The sequence below is a fragment of the Arvicola amphibius genome, chromosome 3 (genome assembly GCF_903992535.2).
Source record: "Arvicola amphibius chromosome 3, mArvAmp1.2, whole genome shotgun sequence".
In the NCBI taxonomy this organism is placed as follows: Eukaryota; Metazoa; Chordata; class Mammalia; order Rodentia; family Cricetidae; genus Arvicola; species Arvicola amphibius.
In genome coordinates this window covers 91,146,414-91,173,386 of record NC_052049.1, presented here as the reverse complement: position 1 = coordinate 91,173,386, position 26,973 = coordinate 91,146,414, and the positions used below count along the sequence as shown (strand labels likewise).

Genomic DNA, 26,973 nt, shown 5'->3' with positions numbered 1-26,973 from the left:
ACTGTGTGCTTTTTACAAAAACTAAAATGCCAAACATGGGTCAGGCGCAAGGGGACCAATACACCAAGAGTGCACAGAGGGGAACCAATGTCTCCCTTAACTCCATAGTCTGACTTCCGCGGTCATCTTCATCACAAAGTCCTCTCCTAGACAGGAATCCCCTTCTTGAAAGTCAAAGAACCAGCATAGAAATGGAGAAGCTGGCCTTCAGATTTCAATCCGTGCACTCCTTAGCCTTCCTGTGTTCTGTCAAGGCAGGACCGTGACCAGAGATGTGAACAAAGTGGCTATATCTCTGGTGTTGGTGAAGGTAAAGAATAGGAGGGTAACAGTGCTCCAAGCCACTTGTCTGAAGACAACTACAGACACAGTAGGATATACATATGTTCCGTGACACAGAAAGATAAGTTTGTTCTTCAAATGGCTTCAACGGAAGAATAACTATAGAGCACAAGCAACAGGGGCTGGAGCAATGGCTCAGCCACTGAGATCCTTGCTACTCTTGCAGAGGACATCGGTTCGGCTCCTTGTATGCACACAAGCTCAAAACAAGCTGTACCTTCAGATCCAGGGGACAGAACCTCTTCTGGCCTCTGTGGCATGAGGCATGTGCATGGTACACATACATGTGTATATGTGTGCATATGTATATATGTATGGGTGTGTGTAGCCAAATACTGATATACATATAAGTAAAAAATTAATCTTCAAAATAATCAAGCACCATTAACTCAAATCAGAATCTCTATAGTTTACAAAAGAAAGATTGGTGACAATCTTTTAGTTTGATAAATTAAATAAGAAAATGCACCAAAATGATTCCAATATCCAAATGAAGAGTGAAGCCAAGCACAGCACAACACCACCACGTGCCTACTAGACTTAACAGAACGGCCAGGGTGCTAGAAATTTGCCAAGAGTTCAGACCTCATATTAGAAATATCCTATGTGATTGCCAATGTAATGACTGTAGTCATGACTCATCAAAAAGACCATAGAAAGCATGGAGTTTTCTTCTCTTTTTTCAAAGTAACTTTTATTTTTTTGTGTGTGCTTTACTCTAGAATACCTACCTGCATTCAGGTTTTAGTCAGCAATCTATATATCCTAGACGCTTATATGATATTAGCCATAGAAACATGGTCAGTTCCAATAGCAGGAACTATGTTCCTACTAACAATTTTCAGTCTCAAAGATGTCTTCACTTCCTTCATCCTGTCAGTGCAAGGCTGCAGACCATGACAGCATGACTGCAGATGTGGACAGCTCAAAGGGCAAGCCAACTGCTAAAATTAGAGAATGGGTGTTGTTGTTGTTGTTGTTGTTTTGTTGCTGCTGTTGTTGTTTTCGAGACAGGCTTTCTCTGTAGCTTTGGAGCCTGTCCTGGAACCACTTCTTATAGACCAGGCTGGCCTCGAACTCACAGAGATCCACCTGCCTCTGCCTCCCGAGTGCTGGGATTAAAGGCGTGCGCCACCACCGCCTGGCTCTATAGGATGGTTTTTAAAGTTTGGAGTAGTGAAGTGCAAACTCAAGGCAAGCACCTTGCCCCGAATCACATCCCTACCCACAACATTACAGATTTTTTTAAACTGGCATGTATTCAAACTATTTTAATGTACACACACTCACACACACACACACACACAATTTATCTCAATGAAACATAAATTACTAGCTTGTTTATTTTTCTTTTTTCTTTTTTTCCTCTTTTTTTGGTTTTTCGATAGTAAAAGTAAGGTTAATTCTATTAATATAATAAACACAATGTAAGTTTTAAATCAACTAGTTCCAACTATTTTACTCATATAAAACAGTTAAATTAATAAGGTATATTTAACTTGGCTATATAATTATTGGATTTCTATCTGATATTAGTCTAGCCAAAAACAATCATTCATTTCATGTTCATTTCTGTCAGTGGTTTTGGTGTGTGTGTTGTCAACTTGGCATGTTCTAGAGTTATCTAGGAAAGAAACCTCAACTGAAAAAAATGCCTTCATCCAGATGTCTGTAGGCAAATCAGAGGGCATTTTCTTGATTAATGATTGACTTAGGAGGGTCTAGCCCATGAGGAACAGTGCTGCCTCTGGGCAGGTGGTCCTGATTATCATGAAAGCAAGCAGATCAAGCCACGAGGAGCAAGTCAATAAGAAGCACTCCTCTGTAGCCTCTGTTTCAGTTTTGGCCTCTAGGAGCCTGGCATTAATTCCTGTCCTACTGCCCTCAGAGATGGAATATGACCTGAGTTAACAACCCTTTCCTTCCCAAATTACATTCAGTCACAGTAACAGAAACCCTAACTAAGAAAATGTCAAATAGGGATATAAAGATAAATATATAATGGATACATCATATAGAGATAGATAGATGATAGATTAATTAGATGATTGATATGTTGATTGATAGACAACAGATAGGTAGGTAGATAGATAGATAGATAGATAGATAGATAGATAGATAGATAGACTTTTTAAGCTGTCCAAGGTAGAATATGCCTGAACTGTAAGCATGAGAGAGGCTGAGTTACAAGTTACAAGTTCAAGTCCAGGCTGAATTATATATGGGGGACCCTGTCTCATAAAACATTTAAAAAAATACATACATACATATGCAAAAAAGAAAACTAATTCTAGTTTTTAAGAGTTCTTGAAACCCAGACCACTATAAGTGTATCTTAAAACAATTTTAAATTCTTGAAGTTCCTTTCAAATCACCTTCATCCCCAAAACTAAAGGTATATGTCCATAACACAATCTAGTCTCCACAACTCTCATACCTTACACACGTGGCTCTTGTCTGTCTATAGCTAGTTAACAGCATCTGCACCCTTTCCACAGTTCATGATGCAATACAATGCCCCAAGATGAAGATTTCAGCAACTGGAACAGCACGGTTCTACTTACGAGAAGTTCTGGAAGCAAGAAGAGTAACTCGAGAGCCGCCTAGGAGACGAAAACCCATTACATTCACCTGATCATCGTCTGACTGATTGGCAAAGTCTGCAAAGGGAAAAACAATCGTCCACTGAATCATAGAATAAAGACTAATATTTAAAGTAGGAAGCTAAGTTTTACATTATTAATATTTAAAATGCACATATGAACTATATTAGCTGATCTTCACAGCAGTTTCCAATTGCTCAAATTTCTGCCTCATAATAATACTCTGGAATGATATCATTTTCCTTAATTTTTCATAGATGAGTGCAGGTGTGAGGTTGAACATGCGCAGACTAAACCTGGGGAAAATGTCATTCCAGACAGCATCTGTGATTTGCAGACATCTACAAAGATGTCTGAGCCATCTCAGAAGACTATGATGGGCACGGCAGTGCACGTCAGTTATCCCATATCAGAGCAGGAAGAACTCAGATGTGAGGCCAACCTAGGCTACAAAGAGAATCTAATCCCCAAAAGACAGAGCCAGGCGTAGAGGCTGAAACCAAAAGCAGCCACAGACAAAAACTACAGGAGTATCAAAATAGATAATTGTGGTATAAAACTCGGCAAAGTCTACAAAGAAAAGGGAAAAATAATCATCTACATAATCACAAAATAAAGACTAATATTTAAAAAGGAAGTTTAGTGTTACATTATTAATATTTAAAATACACATATGCACAATATTTGAAAAGCCTTTGTTTGTATGGATACCAAAACTCAAACAAAACAAAGACAAATTATCCCTATTGTAGTATTCTAGCGAATCGACAGATTCACTTTATGCTAAATATAGACAAAAGGGATTGGATTCCAATAATCCCATCACAAATTTAAGATATCATGAAGTAGAAACACAATACATCTACCCTTCAAACATCATAAGTTACCTCACCTGCAATTGATGGGCTCAGAATGTTGATACTCACTGAGTTGAGAAAAAATCATACAACACAAATTCTGGTCCTTGAAGAAATCAACTTTACACTAAATTTCAAAAGGTTTTAATGTACTCATTCTTAACCTTTAAACTATCAGTTCTACTTTCAGACCTTCATCCAAGAAATGATCATAAATTTAAAATAGTTTTTTGCAAGGAACCTATCACAAGACTACAATGTAAATATCTAAATTTAGAATATGAGTCAGATGATTTCATGGTGTCCATTTATAATAAAGCACCATGTAAGAATTAAAGTTACAAATGGAAATATTTATGGTCTATAACAATGTTTTTTAAAAATGTTAAAGAAAATCTTCATGGGAGGGGTAGATGCTTACAAAAATTATTTTAGCAATACTAGGAGAAAGTACAGAAATAGATGTATGCATTTCTGGGTAGTAAATTATTAGCTGGTTCCTTGTATGAGCTCATCTATTTTTTAAACTTCTCATTTATTGGTAATAAAAGCTAAAATCACTCCACATATGCCCTACATTTCTTCAAAAAAGTAGATAGATAATTAGGAAAAAACAGAGATTTAAAGTTATTTCTTTTGTATGAAGCTCATTAATCCATTTCTTTCAGTAGAACATATAGATTTGAAGCAGTCACTGTATCTAATTTCAACATATAAGAACCTTTATGCACTGAAGATGATGTGATAATTACTTTAATAATTAGAGGGCTCCATCATGTACACTGTATTTAAATTAATAGAAATACATATTACATGTATATAGTCTTGGGGAAAATAACTTTTGTCACTGGGTGCTGTTTCAGAACAAGTGAAATGCTGACGGCATGATACTCCTACAGTATCAACAAAAGGAATGTGGGGTCCACCACGCTCTTTAAAAACATAGTCTGTCTTACCAAGAGAAACCCCCTGGTCAACAGCCTACATTCCTATTCAGTCTCCAGTTGAGCTCTGTTTATGCTAATAAAGGTCAGCTGCTCAGAACCCAGTGCTTAAACATTATCAACAGAGTCAGTAAATTCGCTGCTGATCGCCCTCTGATTTCCAGGTGTATCCATGGCAGTCTGGGCAAGGTGCTACAAAGGGAGTGGCCCCTATGCATTTGTGCAGCCTGACACTGTGACAAAAGATGGGAAGAAGGAAGAGAAGGTGGGAAGAAAGCAAAAGACAGGGAGGAAACTATTTAAAAAACAACTACTCCCTATGTAGACACAAACTCGATTCAAAATTAAGACTTGAATGATTGTTTTAAAAATACTTCATTTTAGAGATTATTTCTCATGGAAATACATACATGAAGGTTTTAACACCTATGTCCAGGCTGGGTGTGGTGGTGTACATCTTTAATCCCAGTACTCCGGCGGCAAAGGCAGGTGGACCTCTCTGAGTTCAAGGCTAGCCTGCTCTACAAAATGAGTTTCAGGACAGGCAGAGTTACACAGTGAGACCCTGTCTCAAAATAAGGACCATCATAAGTAAGCCCTACTCTTAATGAGTAACAAGTTAAAAAAACATTTTACATAATAACACAAAGAGATGCTTACTATGAATGTCTCAATGTTATGAGAAATAGTCTGGATTCTATATCCTACACCTCAAATACAAGAGTAAGGATACAGCTCATAGTGAACACAGCTAACTTTTAATAAAGTACGTTAAAAGGCTATTCAATTCTTAGGGTTTTTTTTCTTTGAATTCCATTCCATCCCTAAGAACGTGGATAGAGCAGAAGAGAAGTCAGAGAGGCTATAAGAGCCAGAGGTCTAGGATGACTCCAAGGAAAGAGTCTTCCAGAAGCAGCAGGACTGACAGCCAGGTGAACTCACGGACTATGACCGCGTGCACAGGGCCAGCACAGGCTCAAGCCGCAGGGGTCCAAGCCCTGAGAAGGGGAAGGAGACATGAACCCCCTGCTCCAACCAAGAAGCTATTTGCAGCTGGCAGCTCCTGACACAGGGAAGTCACTGGCATATGAACTCTATGTACTCCAGGGGCAGTCCCATAGCCAGTAGCCGACCGACACAAACCAAACTCTATGATTTGGGGGTGGGGGGTGTTTCATTCTGTTTTGGCATTTTGTTTGTTTGTTTTATCTTTTGCTTGTTTAATTTTCATTTTTGCGGTTTTGTGGATGGGGGAAGTAAAGTTGCATGGGTTGGGTGTTGGTGAAGATCAGAAAGAAAGTGAGATAAGGTAAAATTATGATCAAAATACATTGTTTGAAAAAATTTCTAAGAAAACAGAAAGTGGGTGGGCGTCTATTCCAAACCCTGGTTACAATGCTGTGCCAGCTGGCCGAAGCTGCAGCTCTTCTAAGATGCAAAGAAAGCCCCAACATACTCAGCAGCGCGCAAGTCACAAAGGCCACTCAGCAGCCAGAACAGCCACACAACAGCCATCCACAAGGCAATCCTCAAACGCGACAGTAATGATGAGCAGTACTCTTAGAATAGTATATATCCAAAGGCCTACAGCAACACTGAACAATATCTGTATTTCAAGCCAAAAATCCCAACCTGGAAAAGAATCATTTGTTGTTTATACACTGAAGCAAGAATAAAGATTATAAAAATGCTGATAAAATGTGGAAGGTGTACCTTATCACCTTGCTGACTAGGCTGCTCACCTCTAAGCAGGCACATGAGAGGGGAGGGTCCTCACCCTACAGGTACAGATAGCACCTCTATCACCTGCTGCTGGAGTTTCCACACGAAACCCCAACATTCCCAAGCTCCCTGCAGAGTGCATCCCAAGTCCCACCTGGGAAGAGGCCGGGCAGGCTGACAGGAGGCTTGTTGGTGTCGATAGTGAGTTTGTGGCTTGCAGTTTTTGAAGGCTGACCTGGTAGGCAAATGAGTTTCAGAGGAAGTCTAAATTTACATTGGATAACCCGAGGAATTCCTGAAATTACAAAAATAAAAATAAAAATGAATGTTTGACAAACACCTAAGAAGAGACACTGTGTGTTCTGAGCAGGAGCACTGGGAAGTCTGCTGCCCGCCTCTGTTTAGCTCAAGTAACTGGGAAGCACTATTAAGATTCAGGTTTATTTCATTATTATTTTTTAGCATGAAAGAGATGGAGGGGGAGAGATAGAATGCAAGTAAAAGAACAGAAATAAAAATATTATATTGAGTGAGGTAATCTCGAAAGGGTTTTCTCTTATTTGTCAACCCTAGCTCTGAATCTTTCAATGTGAGTATACAACCTGAGGTAACTGCAGATACAAGGAACGGGGGGAGCCATAGCGTCATAGAGTATGGAGGGGAGCAGAGGTTCTAGGACAGGAAATGGCGGGGTGGTGGTGTCGCACACCTTGAATCCCAGTACTTCGGAGGCAGAGACAGGAGAATCTCTGTAAGTTCGAGACCAGCCTGGTCTACAAGAGCGAGTTCCAGGACAAACAGGGCTGTTATACAGAGAAATCCTGCCTCAAAATAAACAAAACAAAAAAAGTGGAGGGGATCCATATGACATGGTTGCTATTAAATGAAAACTAGGAAAACCAGGTGAGGAGGACATACCTACATGAGGGGTGACACAGAGAGAGGAAGGAGGAGGGATACATAACACCACGGGTGCTTGAAAAAGCCATAGAAAGTCATACTTTATGATCAATCAAAATCACATATAATACACATAAATGTATTTGTATACAAACATACTTTTAACTAAAGTTACACAGTCGTGACAATGTTGCCCACATACAAACACAGACCATCTATCAAAAATCCAAGTGCCTGACATCGGACACCTTTTAAGCTGTTTCAAGAAAAACCCTACAGCATATAGCTTATTGAAATTGCCCCTGGTTGTCTCCCAGAAAAAAAGGACTTGGAGGAGTCGAGCTGGAACTGACCTAGTAGGCTACCTGAGGACTAAGTCTTACAGTATGGCACGGAGCAATGCAAGGTGTCAAGAGAAAACAGCAATCAAGAGTCCTATGGAGGTTGTAATGCCTATAAACCACACACACACACACACACACACACACACACACACACGCACGCAAGCACACAAATGACCAGAAAAGGAAGATATTGTAAAAGGTACAATAGTGGTGGCTTCCACTCTGGAAGTAACCAACAGACATCTAACTGGACTTGAGGCCTGCTCAGTGGAGAATTCATGTCTGCTACTACCAATGACCTGTGCCAAGGAAGGCCATGAGAGCAAGAGAAACTACTGCTGCCATTTTTCTAAGCCAGTGCAATTTCTAACTACATTCCAAATACTTATCAACAGGTAAGCATAGCTCTCAGCCTCTCAATGGACAACAGGTAAGCATAGCTCTCACTATCTCAAGGGAGCTTCCTTTCCAGCAGATAGTGATCACTACAGAAAGCCACAAGTTGTGAAAATGCAAAGAACAACTGAACATAGGGTAAACCTACGGCTTGGGGAACATTACAGAAGAGGAAATGGGAAGACTGTGAGGGCCAGGATGTCTTCTGTGACACAGTCTTCCTTAAAAAAATAAATAAAAATTCGGGAGCTAGAGATTTTAAAAAAGAAGACACCAGATAGAAGGGAAGTGAGGAGGAAGACGTGAACCCGGGGGGCTTGGGGGAAGGGAAGACAGGAGTGAATATCATCAAAATACATTATATAAAAACCTTAAAGAATTGATAAACATTTTTAAAGAGTTAAAAGAAGCGTAGGCATGAGGTCTATCTTTAAGCAGCATATTTTTAATATCCAGCCCATCAGACACTATAAAAATCATTCAACTACCAAGACAATTCTTTATGCTTTTCAAAGTTCTAACCTTAGCCAATGACTATCAGTTAAAATTAGAGCAAAGAACACTCAGTTTTCATGAGACTCTGTATTATCATATCTCAAACTGGTCTACCCAAGACGTTCTAAAACCTTAGCTTTTTTACATATTGAGGATTCAAATTATATTAACTATTTTCAATAAATTATGACTGTGAAAGTACAATGCACATGATATTTTCTGAAATTTATGGCAACTTTACACATTAATATTGGAACTCTTACTAAGGAGAATTAGGTTTTATCACAGTTAATTCACATCACAATTTTAAGCTCTAATTTTTATAACTCAACCCTAGTCATTTAGTCCTAAATGTTGTAAATATTCATACAGAGACAGTTAAACAGGTAACTGAATTAAACAACAAAGTTGATTAATTTAAATCTCAAAATTATTTTAAAACACTTTTCAATCTTTGTAAAATAACAGAATGAAACTAAATTTATACAATTATTTTTAAATCTAAAAATCAGCTTGCTCCCTTTTAATTCTAGGATTCTGTTTTTGACAAGATAACATGAAAGGTGGGAACAAAACATAGACATTTGTATCTTACTGAAGTCCCGTACAGAGACGAAAAGCTCAGAATGTCTCACTACTTTGTGGGTTCTAATTAGTAGTAAGACTACTAATGTCTTCATTCTGTGGAGTCAGTGAGAGCTTTAAAATAGCAAAAGCAGAAGCAGTTAAAATATGGCTACCTGGCCCAGACAAGAGCCTTGAAATTAGAAATATATTGTGTCAAGATGACTGGGTTGGGAAGCTTAATCCCCACTGACGATGGAGGTGCTCTTCCGTCTTCTTCCCTCCTCCGACAGGGAGAGAGCATCAGCACTGTGGCCGACTGAGGAGGAGGCGATGAAGTGCTCCCGCAGGTCCTGTGCACCACACCTGTGCACCACACCTGCCATTCTTCGCAGCACCATCTCGTCCCCATCCATTTCCACCCCACTCTGACTTTCTTCCTAACCAGCAGATACTGAATCCGCTCTGTATGCCATGTGTAAACTATGACAGGTACCACTGCCTGATGCTCTGGGAGGCTCTAGTCATATGTGTTTGTACAATGATGAAATGTTCTGAGTCGACACACTGTGGTAATGCACTCTAAGACACTTTCCATGCCACGGCTGTCAATTCCACCACACACGTAAAAAATTAAAAAGTGCTACCTGGCTAACTTTAAAGAAATTCCCATATATTACATACATTCCCCAACTTATGAAGTCTTAAATAGGTCTCTACTATAATAGATAAGCTATAACCCCAGTTAATAGACAAAATAACAAAACTTGTTTCTATCTCTTTAATCTTAAATGAACAAGAAAAAAATGTTTTTACCTTCTGGATATTCTACACATAAAGACAACATATATATACTTTCAACTAAATTCTAAGCTAATTGTTCAAACCAAATACATGAAACCTTGCTTCAAGAAAAACTAAAATAAAGATGTTTTTGGTGTTGTTCTTGGAACGGTTTTGAACCTGGTTGAAAAAGCCTAATTGGTCCTAACTCTTTGTACCATCAGTACTTATACATACATACAACTAACTTCTAAGTCAATGGTTCAGAAAACTTCCTTCAAAAACTGTGTCCTGTCCTCTGCACCACTTGCACCAGGTATGTGGACTCGACTCATGATTTAAAAACTAGGAATGATCAAAACTACTGGCTTTACTTTAAACTCAAGAAACTGGAGAGAATGTAAGGGTTCAAAAATGGAAACAAGCTGAAGAGATGGCTCAGTGTGTACATGCTTATAATAAAGAAAAGAGAGGGGCTGGAGCGATGGCTCAGAGGTTAAGAGCATTAACTACTCCCCAGAGGTCCTGAGTTCAATTCCCAGCAACCTCATGGTGGCTCACAACCATCTGTAATGAGATCTGATGCCCTCTTCAGTATGCAGTCAAACATGTAGATAGAGCATTGTCTACATAATAAATAAATAAACATTTTTAAAAAGAAGAAGAAAAGGGGGAGTGGAGAAATGGCTCCATAGTTAAGAAAACTTGCCGCTCCAGAGAAACCAAGTTTGATTTCCAGCACCCACATGGTGAGTCAAGTCCATCTGTAATTCCAGTTCCAGGGGATGTTATGCCCCCTCTTGGCCTCCTTGGGTACCAGGAACTGGCAGGCAAACATCCATGCACATAAAAGAAAAGAATTTTTTCTCAAGGAAAAAAATTAGATGTATTAATAGCCCTTTTTTTTGAGACAGTGTTTCTCTGTATTTTTGGAGCCTGTCCTGGGACCAGCTCTTGTAGAGCAGGCTGGCCTCAAACTTACAGAGATCCGCCTCTGCCTCCTGAGTGCTGGGATTAAAGGCGTGCACCACCACCGCCCGGTTTAATAGACTTTCGAAGCTTTATGTGGTGGCACATACTTTAATCCCAGCTCTTGGAATTTAGAGGTAGAAGGATAAAACGTTCAAGGTCACTCTTAGCTATATATCAACCTCGAGACCAGCCAGGGCTACATGAAGCCTTGTTTCAAAAAAAAAAAAGAAAAATTATAATAAAGACCTTTTCAGTGTTGCTCTTGGAATGGTTTTGAGGCTGGTTGAAGAGCCCGGCTTGTCCTAACCCATTGCACCACCAGTGACACCTCCTCTGTGCTGTTGGCAGAAACCGTCTGCCTGGCTGGCTAACTCAGCTCTGCAACCTCAGCTGGGAGAAGAGAAATGTTCATTGCTCGTTTGATTCCAATCCCAGTCTGGTCATTCATCAGTCTGACGTTGCTATATAGGATTTTTAAGCAAATATAATCACCTCTCTTTCATATGCTTCCTTTCCCATAATGCACTAGAGGAAATGGATAGTAGCAACTACTACAATGCAATTAATCACAAAACCATTCACCGATCAGAGAGAAACCACTCCCGAATGAGCGATTCTCCAGTACTAAAATTCTAACTACACCTGGCACACACACCAGGCCAGGATCACTTTCAAGTAGGAAGCCAAAAAGTGCTTGAAAGATAAAATGGACAGTGTGTGTGTGTGTGTGTGTGTGTGTGTGTGTGTGTACACATATGCAAACAGGACAGTCACATCTATACATTACACTTCTACAGAAGACCCGCGAACGCTTTCTGAGGCTGCGGGAGTGGATGCAGCAGGGATGCCTGGGAGCCAGGACTCCCCGACTGCTCCTGCGGTGACTGCTCCTGCGGTGACTGCTCCACACTGGCTTCAGCCACAGTCGTGTCTCACTCTGCCCACGGCGGGTTGCTTTAATGTAGAGATAGTGAGGCTAACTCCTGCGGGACCACAGAAACCCTCACTCCCTCTCACTGACGTGGGAGATCAGAACTGCTTCTCCGCAACACGGCCTGACCAGGCCCAGACAAGGAAACAATGGTCTGTGAAACATGAATGTATGTGAATAAGAGCTGAGTGGAGCAAATTGGGGCTTTTGACTACCAGATAGAGTTGAACATTTCAGCTCTGCTCCTGTGCATTTAATAATAATTTAAACAACATCAAAAGAAATTTCAAACATCACCATCACCTGTATACTGAAATATGGAAATTTCCATTCTGATTTATACTTCTCAAAGTCTGAGCTGAACTTATGATGAAAGGGGTAACTATCTTTCAGCAACAACCTTTACTGACTCTTTCAAACTTAGCCACTTGAATAAGAATACAGTAATTTACAAAATTTAAGTTAAAATTGTATTAGCTACACACATTCTGGAGAATCAGAATTTAAATAGTATTAGGTTTTTATTTCAACTAAATATTAATTCATCAAGTAAATTTAATATTACTAAGCTACACATCTATGCTATTACTAAGCCATTACTCAGGTTGGGCAGTGGTGGCACACACCTTTAATCCCAGCACTTGGGAGGCAGAGGCAAGCAGATCTCTGTGAGTTCGAGGCCAGCCTGGTCTACAAAGCGAATTCCAGGACAGTTAGGACTGTTACACAGAGAATCCCTGTCTCAAAACATAAAAAAGGACATTGTTCATATAAATATATGTTTGCCTTCAGCTCACATGCTAATACAAGCTATATGACTCAAACTGTCGGCATCATCAAAATTGTATGAGAAGCTGGGTGTGGTGCACGCCTTTAATCCCAGCACTCAGGAGGCAGAGGCAGGGGGATCTCTGGGAGTTTGAGGCCAACCTGGTCTATAGAACGAGTTCCAGGGCAGCCATGACTATCTAGAGAAACCCTGTCTCAAAAAAAGTAAAGTAAAAATAGAAAAGAAAAACAAAACAACAAAAATTGTTTAAGCAACTACTGCTGTTTTAATATTATTATCTAAAACTTGTCTTAAGTTATTTTTATAAAGATAATCTGCTGTGTTAAATCTATATATCTTAAAGGAAAGTAAATTAAGAGATACTTAAATGTCTATTCGTACCCTGATACTCTACAATTCAAAGATGAGTCATTTATTTCTACCTTTAAAGAGCTCACATCTATTGGAAAACGTAAAAAAATAAACATACACTTAGCACAGCCTGGCCATGTGTGTACTATGGCAAAGGGACAAACATCACTGACTCAGGTCAGCTTGGCCAGACCAATCTTTCAGAAATTCTGAATGAGACAAGAGGACAGCGTACAGTAATGCACATAGCATTCTTTCAGATAAGGTCAGTCTATCTGAGCATGTAGAACATTAAAAATTGATTGACATGTACATTTCTAATTCTTTATGCTTTAATGCGGGCAAAATAATCTAATAAAGAGCCTGTACTAATGACTTTCAGCAAAAATTTGCCAATGACAATTTTGATGTTTCTCAACACAGGTATTTTGAGGCTCAAGAGATGGATCAGCAGTTAATAGCACATCTGTTCTTCCAGTGGACTCAAGTTCCCAACATCAGGCAGTTCCCATCCAACCATAACTCCAGCTGTAAGGGATGCAACCCCTCTTCCAGACTCAAGGGTACCTGTACTCACACATGCACCCACCAACCTGACATACATACACACACGTGCAACTAAAAACAAAACAAATCTTTATAAAGTCATTCTTTCTGAGCTTCACCTCACTTATAAGGATAACCTTCTTGAAATAGGCAGACTCCCCTTCATAGCAAGATTAAAACATTACATCACCCTAAAGAAGTATGTTACAGCATAAGCTAACATAAAGAGTTGATTCATGGTGTAATGACCATTGAGTTTAAGAATAAATTTTAGCCTGAAAATTCATTTTCCCGTTTATCTTTTAACTTACCATCGGGATTTCGATCTATCCATCAGAAGCAATGCAAAAGACAGTGGGAGAGAAAGAATGAAAACTAATTATCCATGCATGGTAAAGCTACAACACAAATCTGAAACACATCTGTTTAAAACATAATTTAAACTCACAAGAATAGTACATACACCCCTGAGAAAACAAAAGCCTTATTTGAAGAGCAAACCCTAAGTAAATGAAATCCAGCAATGTGTTTGCGCCTCCGGTCTCAAAGTCCATTAGAATCACTCCAGCATAAACGTGGTTTAAAAAAAAAAAAACAACAGTATTGAAGTGACATGAGGAATATTAAGTAAGATGCGAAGACATAATGCTAATATTTCCAGTTCTTTCTTCTCATGATAGCTGTAGCTACTACTCTGGAGTAATGCTCATTCAGGCTCTGAGGCCAGTCTTTTTGTTCTTATTTTACATACTTTCAATGTTAATTTATGAACCAAATTGTGTCTAGACCTCTGCTTTACCAATAACTTATAATATTCTAAATTCTATCCATAAGAAAGAAATGTGACCAAAATGGTAACTGTAACCACAGGGCTCCTGGCTGGTTTCACGCTATTCCAGCGTCCTTTTGAGTGTGCTGTCCACAAGGCATTAGCTGTTACTGTCCTTTTGAGTGTGCTGTCCACAAGGCATTAGCTGCTCCTTTTTTTTTACAGCCAGTATCACTACTTTTCCTTGAATGTTAATGAAAAAATTGTGTAAACTAAGAGATCAGCCATCTCTGTAACCAACTGTGCAATACTGTAACGATTACTCAGCCGTTGTTAATGATAAAAGATCTAGAGTTAGAGGGAAAGTACTTTTGTGTCTCAGAACTCAAAGTAAAAACAACATTTAAAACCTCAACAACCTTTTCAGAAATCACAAAAAGTCTGCCTCAACTCTCTCAGGTTCTCACCCCTCAGGAAATCCCATCTGCATAAGCAAACAAGTGACCATGGGAATTTGAAAAACAGATAAAGTGGTCACTGCTGGGTAAAAACAAACATCGAGACTGCTGAAGTTAAAGTACTCCAAAAAGCAAACAAAACTCAGTTCTTTAAATACACCTAGGCTACTAAATTATATCAGAGCATCAACTTCCGGTGGATAAAATGAAGATTCTCCGGAGAATACAGTGATGGGTGAGGCCAAGGCAGCTAAGCGTAAAAACATGGAGACCTTGGGCTTTTAAACTATGTGACTATTTAACTGGAAAAATAAGCCTTAAACTGTCCAGAAATGCTTTTAAAACACAAATATAAGATTGCTGCAATATCTGGTTACCAGCTCTACTACACTGAAATATCTTTTAAAGCATTACCTACTAATGTTTATTTTCTAACAATCAGTTGACATCAAACTGTTACTATAAAATAACTGCCACACAAGAAAGGAAAAGACAATCATACCAAAATCAACTACGTTCAAGCTTATAACAGAATAATCACTACTAGACTCCAGAGAGCCTAATCATAACACTAAGAACAATCTAAAGATATCTAAAACTTGTAGGCTAATTTTAAAAATAAAAATTTTAAATCTAAAAAAAAATGAAAAGTGACTTGAACTCCAGACGAAAACATAACAGGTCTGTCCCTCAATACTCTAACGTGTAGGGTGGGTTGTATCCAGAGTTAAAAAGCTATCTGAAACTGAAGAGTGCTTTAATGCTACAGTAACCTGTGCTTTTTCACTAATTCATACTGGCTTTTTAGATCATGAAGCATGATCTGGAGAACATTTGTAGTGTAATAAAAATACATCATATTTGCTATGAAGTGAAGGGAGAGGACGGTGCACACAGAAGTCATACGAACACACTTGACATTAACACAGTTCATGAAAGTAAGCAAAACAGTAATTAGCAGTAGAAAAGAACATTCTTTGGTTGTTTTGGTTTTCTCTTAAACACTTAAGTCATTTAACTTAAATTCGAGTTATAAATTTGTAAATCGCTTTATGTTTTACCTGTTGGTTTGGAATAAGAAACAACCGCATTTCCTTCTAATTCGGATGGTATGTAACTTCTCTTCAGGTAAACAGAAAATGCTACTACGCTGGTCATATCTGGTGCTATAGGAAATATAAAAATTATACATGTTACATGACGGGGCAATTATTAACAATAAGTACATATTTTATAGCATTTACTACATTCTGGGTATTGCAATAAGCACTTTAGACAGCCACTCATACAATCGTCACAGAAACACGTGGTAGGAAAAAACCCTCATTCTTGCAAGTTGTCCTCTGGCCTGCAAACCATGGCAAGCATATACACATGTGAACATAAACCAAAAATAAATATTAAAAATTAAAATAATAATTTGAGAAAGAAAACTTAGGAAATTTTTTAAATAATAAAGATAAATTGGAAATGTTGTTTAAAAATAGAAAAAGAAGACAGCCATGCTGGAATACACCTTGAATCCTAGCACTCTGAGTTTAATGCCAACCTGATCTAAACGGTGAGTTCTAGGACAGCCAGGGCTATGCAGAGAGACTCTGTCTCAAAAAAAATTAAAAGAAATTTTAAAAAGTTAACTGAGAGATCATTCTAATTGGACTAATGACAACTTATAAGAAGTTCAAGTGGAATTCTATACAAAGAATCCTTAACAATTCGCATTTATGACGTGTTTACTATTTTATATACTATTAGATTCTTCATATAATTTCATTTTCTAATTAAATCTTCAAAAACCCTTTCATAGAGCTGTTATTACTCTCCTTTGACCAGTTAAAATAATAGGCACTAAGTACTAAAATAGTTTGCCCAAATCATGCATCAAGTAGTGTAGGACTTAGGATTTAAATATGGGTCAAATCCATAGCCAGCAGTGTGTCTTCACATGTCACTTTCACTACAGGAGACACTAAGGAAACACCACTAAAGAAATGACTTCCAGGGCTGAGGACATAGCTCAGTTGATAGAGTTCTTACCTTGTAGACGTGAAGCTTCAATCCCCAGCAACACACACACACACACACACACACACACACACTCAGAAAGAGACAGAGAGAAAGTCGTCCAAATTATAGTATTCAAATACAGTAACAGATACAGCTAGTAAAAAAGTGTACTTAGAAATTCATAATCTAAAAATAACTTATCAAATATCCACACATGACACATGGAGGGAAATAACTGTGGAACACTGCCACCACGTATTTCCCAGGAAGATCTCAGTGCTGCTATTTAGCAAAGAAATACAGCCGTGAATTAAGCACACTGCTGAAAAGGCTCGCGCCGCAGAAAACACCAGGACAGACAGGAGCCCACCTGCAAAGTCGAAGGCGAACTGATCACACGTGGACACTAGCGGGGGCTGCACATAGAGGGATAACTTCACCTTCTGCAACACTACTCGGTTCTGCAGGGTGATCTGAGGACACACAGATTGTTAAGATTACAAAAGTCCACTTTATCCAAATTGTCAAACTACTACAACCAACTCAAAGTAATTAACCAATAACTAGGAAACCTGGTAAAACATTATAACAGTTCACAGCAAAAAAAAATCATAATAGCTAAAGAGTATAAATAAGCCAAATGTCCATCTCAATGGGCAACCAAACCATGGTGAATACCACAAAATAATATTCAGAAAAAAAGAAATGAAATTGACACATAAACTATGAAAAATTATATTAAGTAAGAAAAAAGCTAGTCACAAATAATCGCATACAGAATAATTCTAATTATATAAAATGTATGGCTCCCCTTCCCCTGTAAGGCTCAGGAACCACATCAGAAAAGGGAGCAGAAATACATTATGAGCTAGAGGCTGGGAAGACAGGAACAAAACAGTGTCTCTGAACATGGCAGGAGCACTGCACCCATGAACTCACAGCAGGTATGGTTACCCACATACAACCTGGATAAGATCAAGCCAGTAAACACTCCAGCATGGAGCAGAACAGGGTTCCACCCCTAGCTGAGGAGAGATGGACAGCTGATGGCTTCTAAGACATGGAAAGACAGTTTTCTTTAGGGGTGGAGGTTGATCATGCTCTAATGGATAGCCCCTATCTATGAGTATACGGGCAGAACAAACTGAACTTAGTGGTCTATAAAAAAAAAAAGTTAACAGAAGGTGTGGGTGGGTATGGATCAGAGATGGGAGGCGTGCAAATGATCAACCTACACGGTATAAAAATCTTCCATCAATTAATAAAAATATTATATCAAAAATTTACATAGAGAAACCCTACCTCCAAAACACCCAAAAATTCTATTTAAATTTTCAATAAAATAAATAGAATGAGAAACCTCTGCAAAAAATTATATAGACTGGCACTTGCCTCAAAATAAAAGCGATAAAAAGAGACAATTGATGGATATTGCCATTTCTTTCAAGGGGTGTAAAAGGCTCTAAAATTAGTGGGAGTAAAGTTAGTCAAATCTGTCAAGATGCTACAAACCACTGGGAACCATATAATTATATACAGTGATATCTCAGATTATAGAAGAAAGAAAACGGTTGTTCTCATCTGTATTGAGAAACTGCATAATGGCATAAATGTGTTTGTTCTTTCTTTAAACACACTTGTACTATTATGGATTATTTATCTTATCTAGTATCAAAATACATATTTTTACAAAGAGCAATTGCTCTGATAATTTTCTCACTTATATTGATTTATTATCACCCTAGAGTATATCAAAGCACTGCATTTTCTTCTGTGGCTAATCACAAAAATATTATGACATACCAGTTCTAGACTATCAAAGAATAAACCTGTTAACCACTCTGTTCTTGAGGGATTAAAATTCCAAACTGCTGATCTTACTTGGTGATGCTAAGAAATCCTGCCCCTGTAAAACCAAAAGCTAAGATCTGTGGGATAAGAGTTAGCCCAGAAGACTGTGGGCACAGGAGCCAGGGTGTCTCACTCTCTCCCGAAGAGGTGTTCGTAGCAACATCAGACCTGAACATCTTCACTGGGGTTTAGTGCCACATGTCAGTGAGGGCACATCAAAGAATGATATGCCTGCTTTACATTGGTTATCTTCTCTTGTTGGTTTTGATTTCCTAAAGGTTTCAGTCTCTTGGAATTGTCTGTGTTAGATGACTTTGTCTAACTATTAATAGACAGCCAACCACCAGTCCAGGCAGGGTCACTCAGAAGATCTGGAGGCAGACTCAAGTGTTGAGATTCCTATACCTCCTCGGGTGATCTTTATATACAACCTGGAATGAGTGGTGGGTTGAAAACGATTCTTCCTTGTGTTTCCTTTGCTTCAGAAAAGTTCAATCTAGTTACTAGATTCTACCTACCACATGAGGTAGACACATGCCATTGTTAACAGACACGGTGCAATGATGTCTTCATTGTGAAGAAATCTGTTTTGATTGGTCTCTTAAGTAAAAGGCATGCATCACTTGTCCCTCAATTACACAAATATATTAATATAAAATCTACAAAAATGTATAATTGACCTACAAACATAATGTGCACACAGTTAAAGTCAGCAAATGTTATGATTAATTTTAAGTGATGTTCTCTAAACAACCTAAAAATAATCCAAACAAAAATGTTTTCACATGTAAAGTAATGGTTTTAAGAGAAAATTATTGAAGCAAATACATATGATAAACAGAGAAAATAAGCAATGTATCCTTGGATTTTTACTGTAAAAACCCTGCACAAGGTACCCGGCACACCAGAAACAAAACTTCCTCGGCAATGCCTGGCCATTTGGACAACACCCTCAAGGTGACTGTGGCAAAAAGAAGCTGTGTGAGTGCCACACATGACATCTTTCAGATGGCCAGCTGACAGCGTCTTTGAGATGGCTAGCTGGACCAGTAAATTAACAGGATACAATTAAGTATTCATCTATTAACAATAACACAATGTTCTCCGCATACATAATTAAATGTAATAGCCACAGTGGCTTTCTATATTTATAAAGCATGCTTGTGAGTGATTTGTGTGTCTTATCTCACATGATCTTCACAACTATGGGAAATGAGGACCAACACACCACATCCTACAAGACAGAAAAACCACGGTGCTGAGAGCTGAGCACTTCTTCCTGAAGCCACTAATTAAAAGGTAGAGAAGTGTAACTAAACTGCTCTCTGCCAAAACCCAGGGCCCGGGTCGTTATGCAACAGTAATTAAATCATGAATAACTTTATAAATAAAAGGTTCCCATTCTACACTTTAGAACTGCACTGCAGAGAAAGTAAACTATACGCAACCCCGCCAAGGCAGTGGGGACCAGGGCTGAACCCGCCCTCAGGAGCATCATGTGAGCACGAGAGCGACAACTCCCTGTAGTAATAACAAACTGTCGGGGAAGGAGCAGACAGCCTGACTCTGCTGGCAGAATGATGGCGGCTTAGACAGCAATCACACAATCTCACATTGTTACAAGAGGGTGTGCATCTGGGTTAGATGAACAACCGTGATAGCTCCCACATCAGATTTATTGAATCCAACAATGGTCGAGGCACTTTCAAAGCACAAATCAAAGAGATATGACAAAAATAACTACAGTAACAAAGAATAGTTGTTTGTGAGCCAAAAAGTGAATTAAAGACTTGGCTAAATCATAAACCTCATATTTTAAAAGGAAAATAATTGTAGAATATTAAGGAGAAAATATAAAATGTTAATACAAGAACTTTCCATGCCATTTTCTGATTCTAAAGAAATAAAATATAATCCTTGGGAAATATAATACCAAATGTTTACCCTAGGTATATAAATACGCCTGCCAGGCCAGGTATGAACAAGCACTCTGCCTGTTGCCTGGAACAGATGGTCACGCATCATGCGCACATACTCAAGGTAGCCACATCTTCATTCATTTGGAACGGATGGAAAAATTTTCTCAATTAACTGGATTTATTATGATGGAAACTTTACTGGGTATATATCTTGGCTGCTGCTGTTAGAAAAGGCCATAAGGAGAGATTTACAGCAGAAATTTGTATAGAGACTATCAGACGGGATCAGGAAATCATACTGTCTGCTGTGTAAGTCTGGCACATGTCATGTGACCTGGGATGCCATGGTCTCTCTTCTACTTTTATCACGGCACTAAGAAGAAGAGGTGTGATCAAGGCACGGTTAATGGAAGAAACTTTCCAGAAGTTGCGTCATCACCTCAGGGTGGCTGGAGCAGATGGAAGCCTAGAAAACGTGTGGGAGGGAAAGGTGTGTCCACCAACAGGTGTGGGAGGGAAAGGTGTGTCCACCAACAGGTGTGGGAGGGGAAAGGTGTGTCCACCAACAGGGATGATGCCTGCCAGACAGTGAGGACCAAGACATGGGCAGTGTTATCTGCTTTGGGCAAAAGACTTCTTTTGGCAATGCAGTGAGATCCTTGAGTGTGGCACGGCTGTGTCTGAACAAAACCATCACACAGATCTAAACCAGCCCCGTCCACGGACGTATAGGTCACTCCTGCACCTCTGCAATTACTTCTTTCTTAAGTGTTTGATTTCTTGCCATTAATGCCTTTCCAGAAGGGTCTGTGATTTGGGAGGGGAAGGGAGGCTGGGGAAAGACCACCCTTGTTTCCAATGGCAAGAATCCAAAAAAACTTAGCTTAGGAAAGAGTTCTAAGATGGGGCTTGCTTCAGCCTCACCAAAGATCTCCACACTTGGGCCACCCGCTGGGCCAGTGTAAGCGAACACAATTGCTAAAGCCTCCTACCTTGTTAAGCTTCTCCAAGGACAGCAAGCTATAATCTGAGCAAACAGAAACTTGGTCCAAGTTTTGACTAAATGAATCGCCAAGATCCACAACTTTTCCTGGCTTCTAAGGTCTGGACAGTGATAAATATTTCCAGCTTAATAATGTGCTGACCGATTACCACACTTTAAGTGCCTTAAGAACACGCCACATTTGAGTTCTCGCGCTGAAACTCTACAGTGACAATATCGAACCTCTTAACCAAAACTACATCATTCATGTCCTACTTTTCCAGACTCTCAGTTTGTCATTACTCTACAGCCTCTTCATTTCACATTTTCTTGCCATAAATGCATCTATTTAAAGCTAATGTCATAGCAGACAAATGCCTGAGAATTCTTTTAAACACACATGTAATCATAATAAAAGAATGATTGTTACTATACATGTACATCTCCAATATCCCTTCACAAGCCATACATGACTCTACAGTCAACTGACTGGCTTATAACTGGATGGCAATAACACAACTTGAAAGTCTTATAAAGAAAACTTATTTCCAGAAAAAGGAACCCATATCATGCTATGCTCTTAAAGAAGGGATGAGAAAAGTCTAACACCTTTTCATATAGTTATGATTTTTTTCTATAAATCTAATTATAGCTTTTATATTTGAAGGGAACAACAAAGGTTTTCTATTTGCTACCAAAATTGAAGAAAATGGATGGATTTTAAGCATGTATTTTCCATGTCAATAAACACAGGAAAACAGCAGTTACAAGAGCAATGAAACACACACTGCACACTGCACACTGCACACTGCACACTGCACACTGCAGTCTAACGCTGGTACCTTACCTTCACTGTGATGGACGGAACAGAGTCGGCTCCAACTTCAACATTAGTGGCTTGCTGCAAACACAAAATTGAGAAAAGTTTTCCAACTGACTTCAACAGTAGTAAAACCAAGTGAATAAATTGGGTGAAACAGACGTTCCCCACCGTCACCAGGAAACTAGCTGAAGGGTCGATTATTCTAACGACAGTCTAAGAATCCTGAGGACATTTTGGAAATGTTCATGTAGGAAAGCATGAATGGTATTTAAAACCCACTCATCAAAAAGGAAAGAAGGGTTAGGCAAACTTGTTCACTTGAATGTTGAAAGTATTAATGCTACTAACTAGTTCTTTATATGGACAAATCTCTCCTAGTAATTCCCATAGAAACATTATGCTACAATATTATGTGAAAAGCACACTTTATTCAGATTAATATTTTGTACATAAGATATGTAACTAAGATTATAATGACTGTGCACAGTGAATAAATAAAATCTATTGTACATTTTATTCAAACTTTTATATACAACCAATAACTACTTCTAAATAGAGATCATTATGATGCCATGGGCATCTGAAGAATTAAGAGCTGAGAAATTCATATTCTACCCACAGCTCCACAGGACATCACGTTAGAACCCCAACAAAGCTGTTCCCTGAGGAAGACGAGCTAGTGGAGATCGTCTCCACTACAAAAGATCCTATTCCAATAGAAAAATTTACTTGATTTCAGAGATTTGCACTTGTAAAATAGTGATTCAAATAAATATTAACCCAAGCTTTCTGCTCTAGTACTATGTTACCCACAGGCAGGAAATAACTTCACATTTGCCCAGAGATCTAGAAGGAAGCATCTTTTGTTTCCTTTCAGCCCTTGTCTAAACAGCTAGACATTTCAAGGACAGTAGTATCTGGGGACATAAGGAATAGGCAGAGAAGTGACTGTAAGAGGACACCATGGCTCCCCAGCCACATAAACTGCCAGGCTAATGTTTGCCAGTAGAGTAAGTATGATAGTCTAAGAGCTCCTAAGAAAAAAAGCCAGCCAAGGCTACACAGGGGAACCTCGCCTCGAATATATATATAAAGACAAAGACAAAGGAAATGAAGCAGGAAGTACAGCAAGACAGAGGAAATGATGCAGCAAGTTCAGCAAGATAGGAAATGAAGCAGGAAAGCAACATCAATGAAGAAGAAACAGCACCCGAAGTTATCAATCAGGGAACATACATTACAACATGTAGACCAAACTGTTCTTAAAGACAGAAAGAGAATTGCTCATTCCAAATAGTCTATGTTTCAGAGAGAGAGCCTAGAAACAATTCTATGAGGTGCCAACATAGGAGAAAGGAGACATTTTCATAGTAAGAAAGTGTGTGAACATCCATCAGCTAAGTTCCTCTCACACTACACCCTTCAGGTAGGGTGAAGCACGGTGTCTGCGAAGGGCAAACATTTCACAGAGGCTCTACTGTGAGAGGGAGCTGGGCCAATGTTTCTTTCATATTGTGTTCCTGCCACTTTTAACTGCACCTAATGTACTAAACCATAGCAACATTAACATGATTTTTTACCATAATTTGAGTTGGCTGGTTATACAAAAGTTTATCTTTGAAGGCTCTGACAACCACTTGTTATATTATGCTATGATACTTAAATAGCAAACACATTTCCAAGGCAAAATTACATGATGATATCAACTCTAAATGCAGAAAATGTCCAAGTTCAGGCACTAAACTGATCAAGTTTGGACAGAGATACATATAAACTTAATGAACTCCATACAGACCTCAAGCAATGTGACATAATTATACACAGAAAAGTGCTCTGTGGAAGAGTAAACAAGGATATGAAGGAATAGTCCCTGTCGGCCTTCCTGTTTCTCCATTTTAATCGGTCTCAGAGCAACAGATAGAGAGCACCGGATGCACAGCAAGTCCGAAGGGTGTGGCCGTGAGCACGATGAGTGGCGGGCATGGGAGGAGATGGTGGGAGTGATGTTGGAAAGACAAAGTGTGAGTGATGGTAATGACACTGGGAACAATTCAACAGACCGCTTCCAGCAGAGGGAAAACGATTTCTGGACCAGCTATCTGTGCGTGCTACACGCTCACCCTCATTGCTATCTGTGCGTGCTACACGCACACCCTCATTGCTATCTGTGCGTGCTACACGCACACCCTCATTGCTATCTGTGCGTGCTACACGCACACCCTCATTGCTATGTGTGTGTGCTACACGCACACCCTCATTGCTATCTGTGCGTGCTACACGCTCACCCTCATTGCTATGTGTGTGTGCTACACGCTCACCCTCATTGCTATCTGTGCGTGCTACACGCTCACCCTCATTGCTATCTGTGCGTGCTACACGCTCACCCTCATTGCTATCTGTGCGTGCTACACGCTCACCCTCATTGCTATCTGTGCGTGCTACACGCTCACCCTCATTGCTATGTGTGTGTGCTACACGCTCACCCTCATTGCTATGTGTGTGTGCTACATGCTCACCCTCATTGCTATCTGTGCGTGCTACACGCTCACCCTCATTGCTATCTGTGCGTGCTACACGCTCACCCTCATTGCTATCTGTGCGTGCTACACGCTCACCCTCATTGCTATCTGTGCGTGCTACACGCTCACCGTCATTGCTATCTGTGTGTGCTACACGCTCACCGTCATTGCTATCTGTGTGTGCTACACTCTTGCCTCAGTACTACAGTGACTTATAAAAGACTACAAATCATCAAACTTGGGTGTGGACCACTGAAAAGCATTACCTCATTAAACCTTTCTTTTCCAAGTGTTGCTAATTCCTACTTTATATGTATGGGTGTTTTGTCTGTCTGTATACAATGCTTGTGTGCCTGGTGTCCACAGAGGCCAGAAGAGGGCATCAGATCCCCTGGAAATGGAGTTAAAGATAGTAATGGGCTGCCTGTTGGGTGATGAGAACCAACATGAATCTTCTGAAAAGTCAGTTAGTGTTCTTAATGACTAACCATCTCTCCAGCCCCCTCGTTAACCTTCTAAAACATCAAGGAGGCATGTTCAGTACTATGTACTGAGAAGGTTTAAGAAACTTTCTGCCCCTCACCTCTCACTCCTTTTGTAAACAAATACTTCTAAAACACTCCTTTCTGGCACTAACAGGGTGCTTCTCAATCTGTGGGGGTCAAAGACCCTTTCACAGGGGTCACATATCAGATATCCTGAATATCAGATATTTATATTATAATCCATAACAGCAGCAAAATTACAGTTATGAAGAAGCAAAGATATAATTTTATGGTTGGGGGTGACCACTACGTGAAGAACTGTCTTAAAGAGGAGCAGTATTTATCAGAAGGTGGAGAACCACGGATCTAGAAAGGAACAAACTCTGAAATGTGTCATCATTTCATAAGTTCCTACCAAGGAGCCCAGAATTTAAAGCAATTTGAACATAGTTCAGAATCCATAAGTATACCTACAGACACAGAATCAAGGTTTGGGGAGACTACCGCGGAGACTTTCAAGTCATCTTCTCTTTCAGTCATGGGCCAAACACCTGTAATTAAAAAATATATCTAATCATAAAGTAAAATTGCTGTATACAATTTATAACAAAAACCAAATTGTAAACACTCATAAGTTGAAGATATAATGAATTATAAAATCAAAAGTTTATGCTAATTCTTCCCTCAATAACACTTTGAACAGAAATTGCTTTCCTCTAGTACAACCTAAGGAATGAGCCAATAAGCACCCAGGACTGGGAATTGCAGTCTCTCCCTGCTGGTGAAACCAGTCTCTCAACTGGTACAGCCCGCTGGAAGGAAAGTCGGCTGCGACTATCAGGTTGCAAAGTGTAAAGGTCCTCTGACAGCACCTGCACACCCAAAAACTCACCGTGCACATGCACACCCAAGAACTCACTGTGCACATGCACACTCAAGAACTCACCATGCACATGCACACTCAAGAACTCACCGTGCACATGCACACCCAGGAACTCATCGTGTACATGCACACTCAAGAACTCACCGTGCACATGCACACTCAAGAACTCACCGTGCACATGCACACTCAAGAACTCACCATGCACATGCACACTCAAGAACTCACCATGCACATGCACACTCAAGGAGGGGCTCTGGTATTAATAATTGATAAAATCTAAAATGACTTATGTATGTCTATGTATCTTTATAAGATGATTAAATACAATATGAATGTTCATTTTATCCAAAGGTCCAGAACAGTAAGAATTTCATTAACCCATGTAAACTGACATGAAATAACTCAGATATACCTCTTAATATTTTAAACAGCAAGATGTACATCTAACATGAGCTTATTTGTGTAAAAGATATTCATAAGACTTCATATTTTTAAGAAATCCTCAAAACTCAATAAAGCTTGTAGCCAAAGACTGGAACTAGGTTCTATGGTCAAAGAGATTTGCTTTCCATGTTTATCCTTTCAGCGATGTCTGAACTATTTTACCACATACATACACCATATACACATACAGATACCCCCGACATATATATATACCAATACATATACCATATACACATACAGATACCCACACACACATATACATATATCAATATACATACATACACCATATACAC

General features: G+C 39.3%; 1 protein-coding gene across 4 annotated transcripts in view; it reads right to left on the bottom strand.

The window, feature by feature from the left end:
- Bbs9 (Bardet-Biedl syndrome 9) overlaps positions 1-26,973 on the bottom strand; it is a 424,274-nt gene that overhangs the window by 214,560 nt on the left and 182,741 nt on the right. For 3 of the 4 annotated variants that reach the window (XM_038322510.2, XM_038322511.2, XM_038322512.2), the window contains exons 11-17: positions 25,828-25,904; positions 22,374-22,427; positions 17,145-17,247; positions 15,829-15,933; positions 13,852-13,866; positions 6,623-6,763; positions 2,907-3,002 (exon numbers count right to left, since the gene is read on the bottom strand). In XM_038322510.2, the coding sequence (XP_038178438.1) occupies positions 2,907-3,002; positions 6,623-6,763; positions 13,852-13,866; positions 15,829-15,933; positions 17,145-17,247; positions 22,374-22,427; positions 25,828-25,904 (591 nt within the window). The remainder of the gene's footprint in view (positions 1-2,906; positions 3,003-6,622; positions 6,764-13,851; positions 13,867-15,828; positions 15,934-17,144; positions 17,248-22,373; positions 22,428-25,827; positions 25,905-26,973) is intronic. The other variant, XM_038322513.2, reaches the window with a different exon arrangement.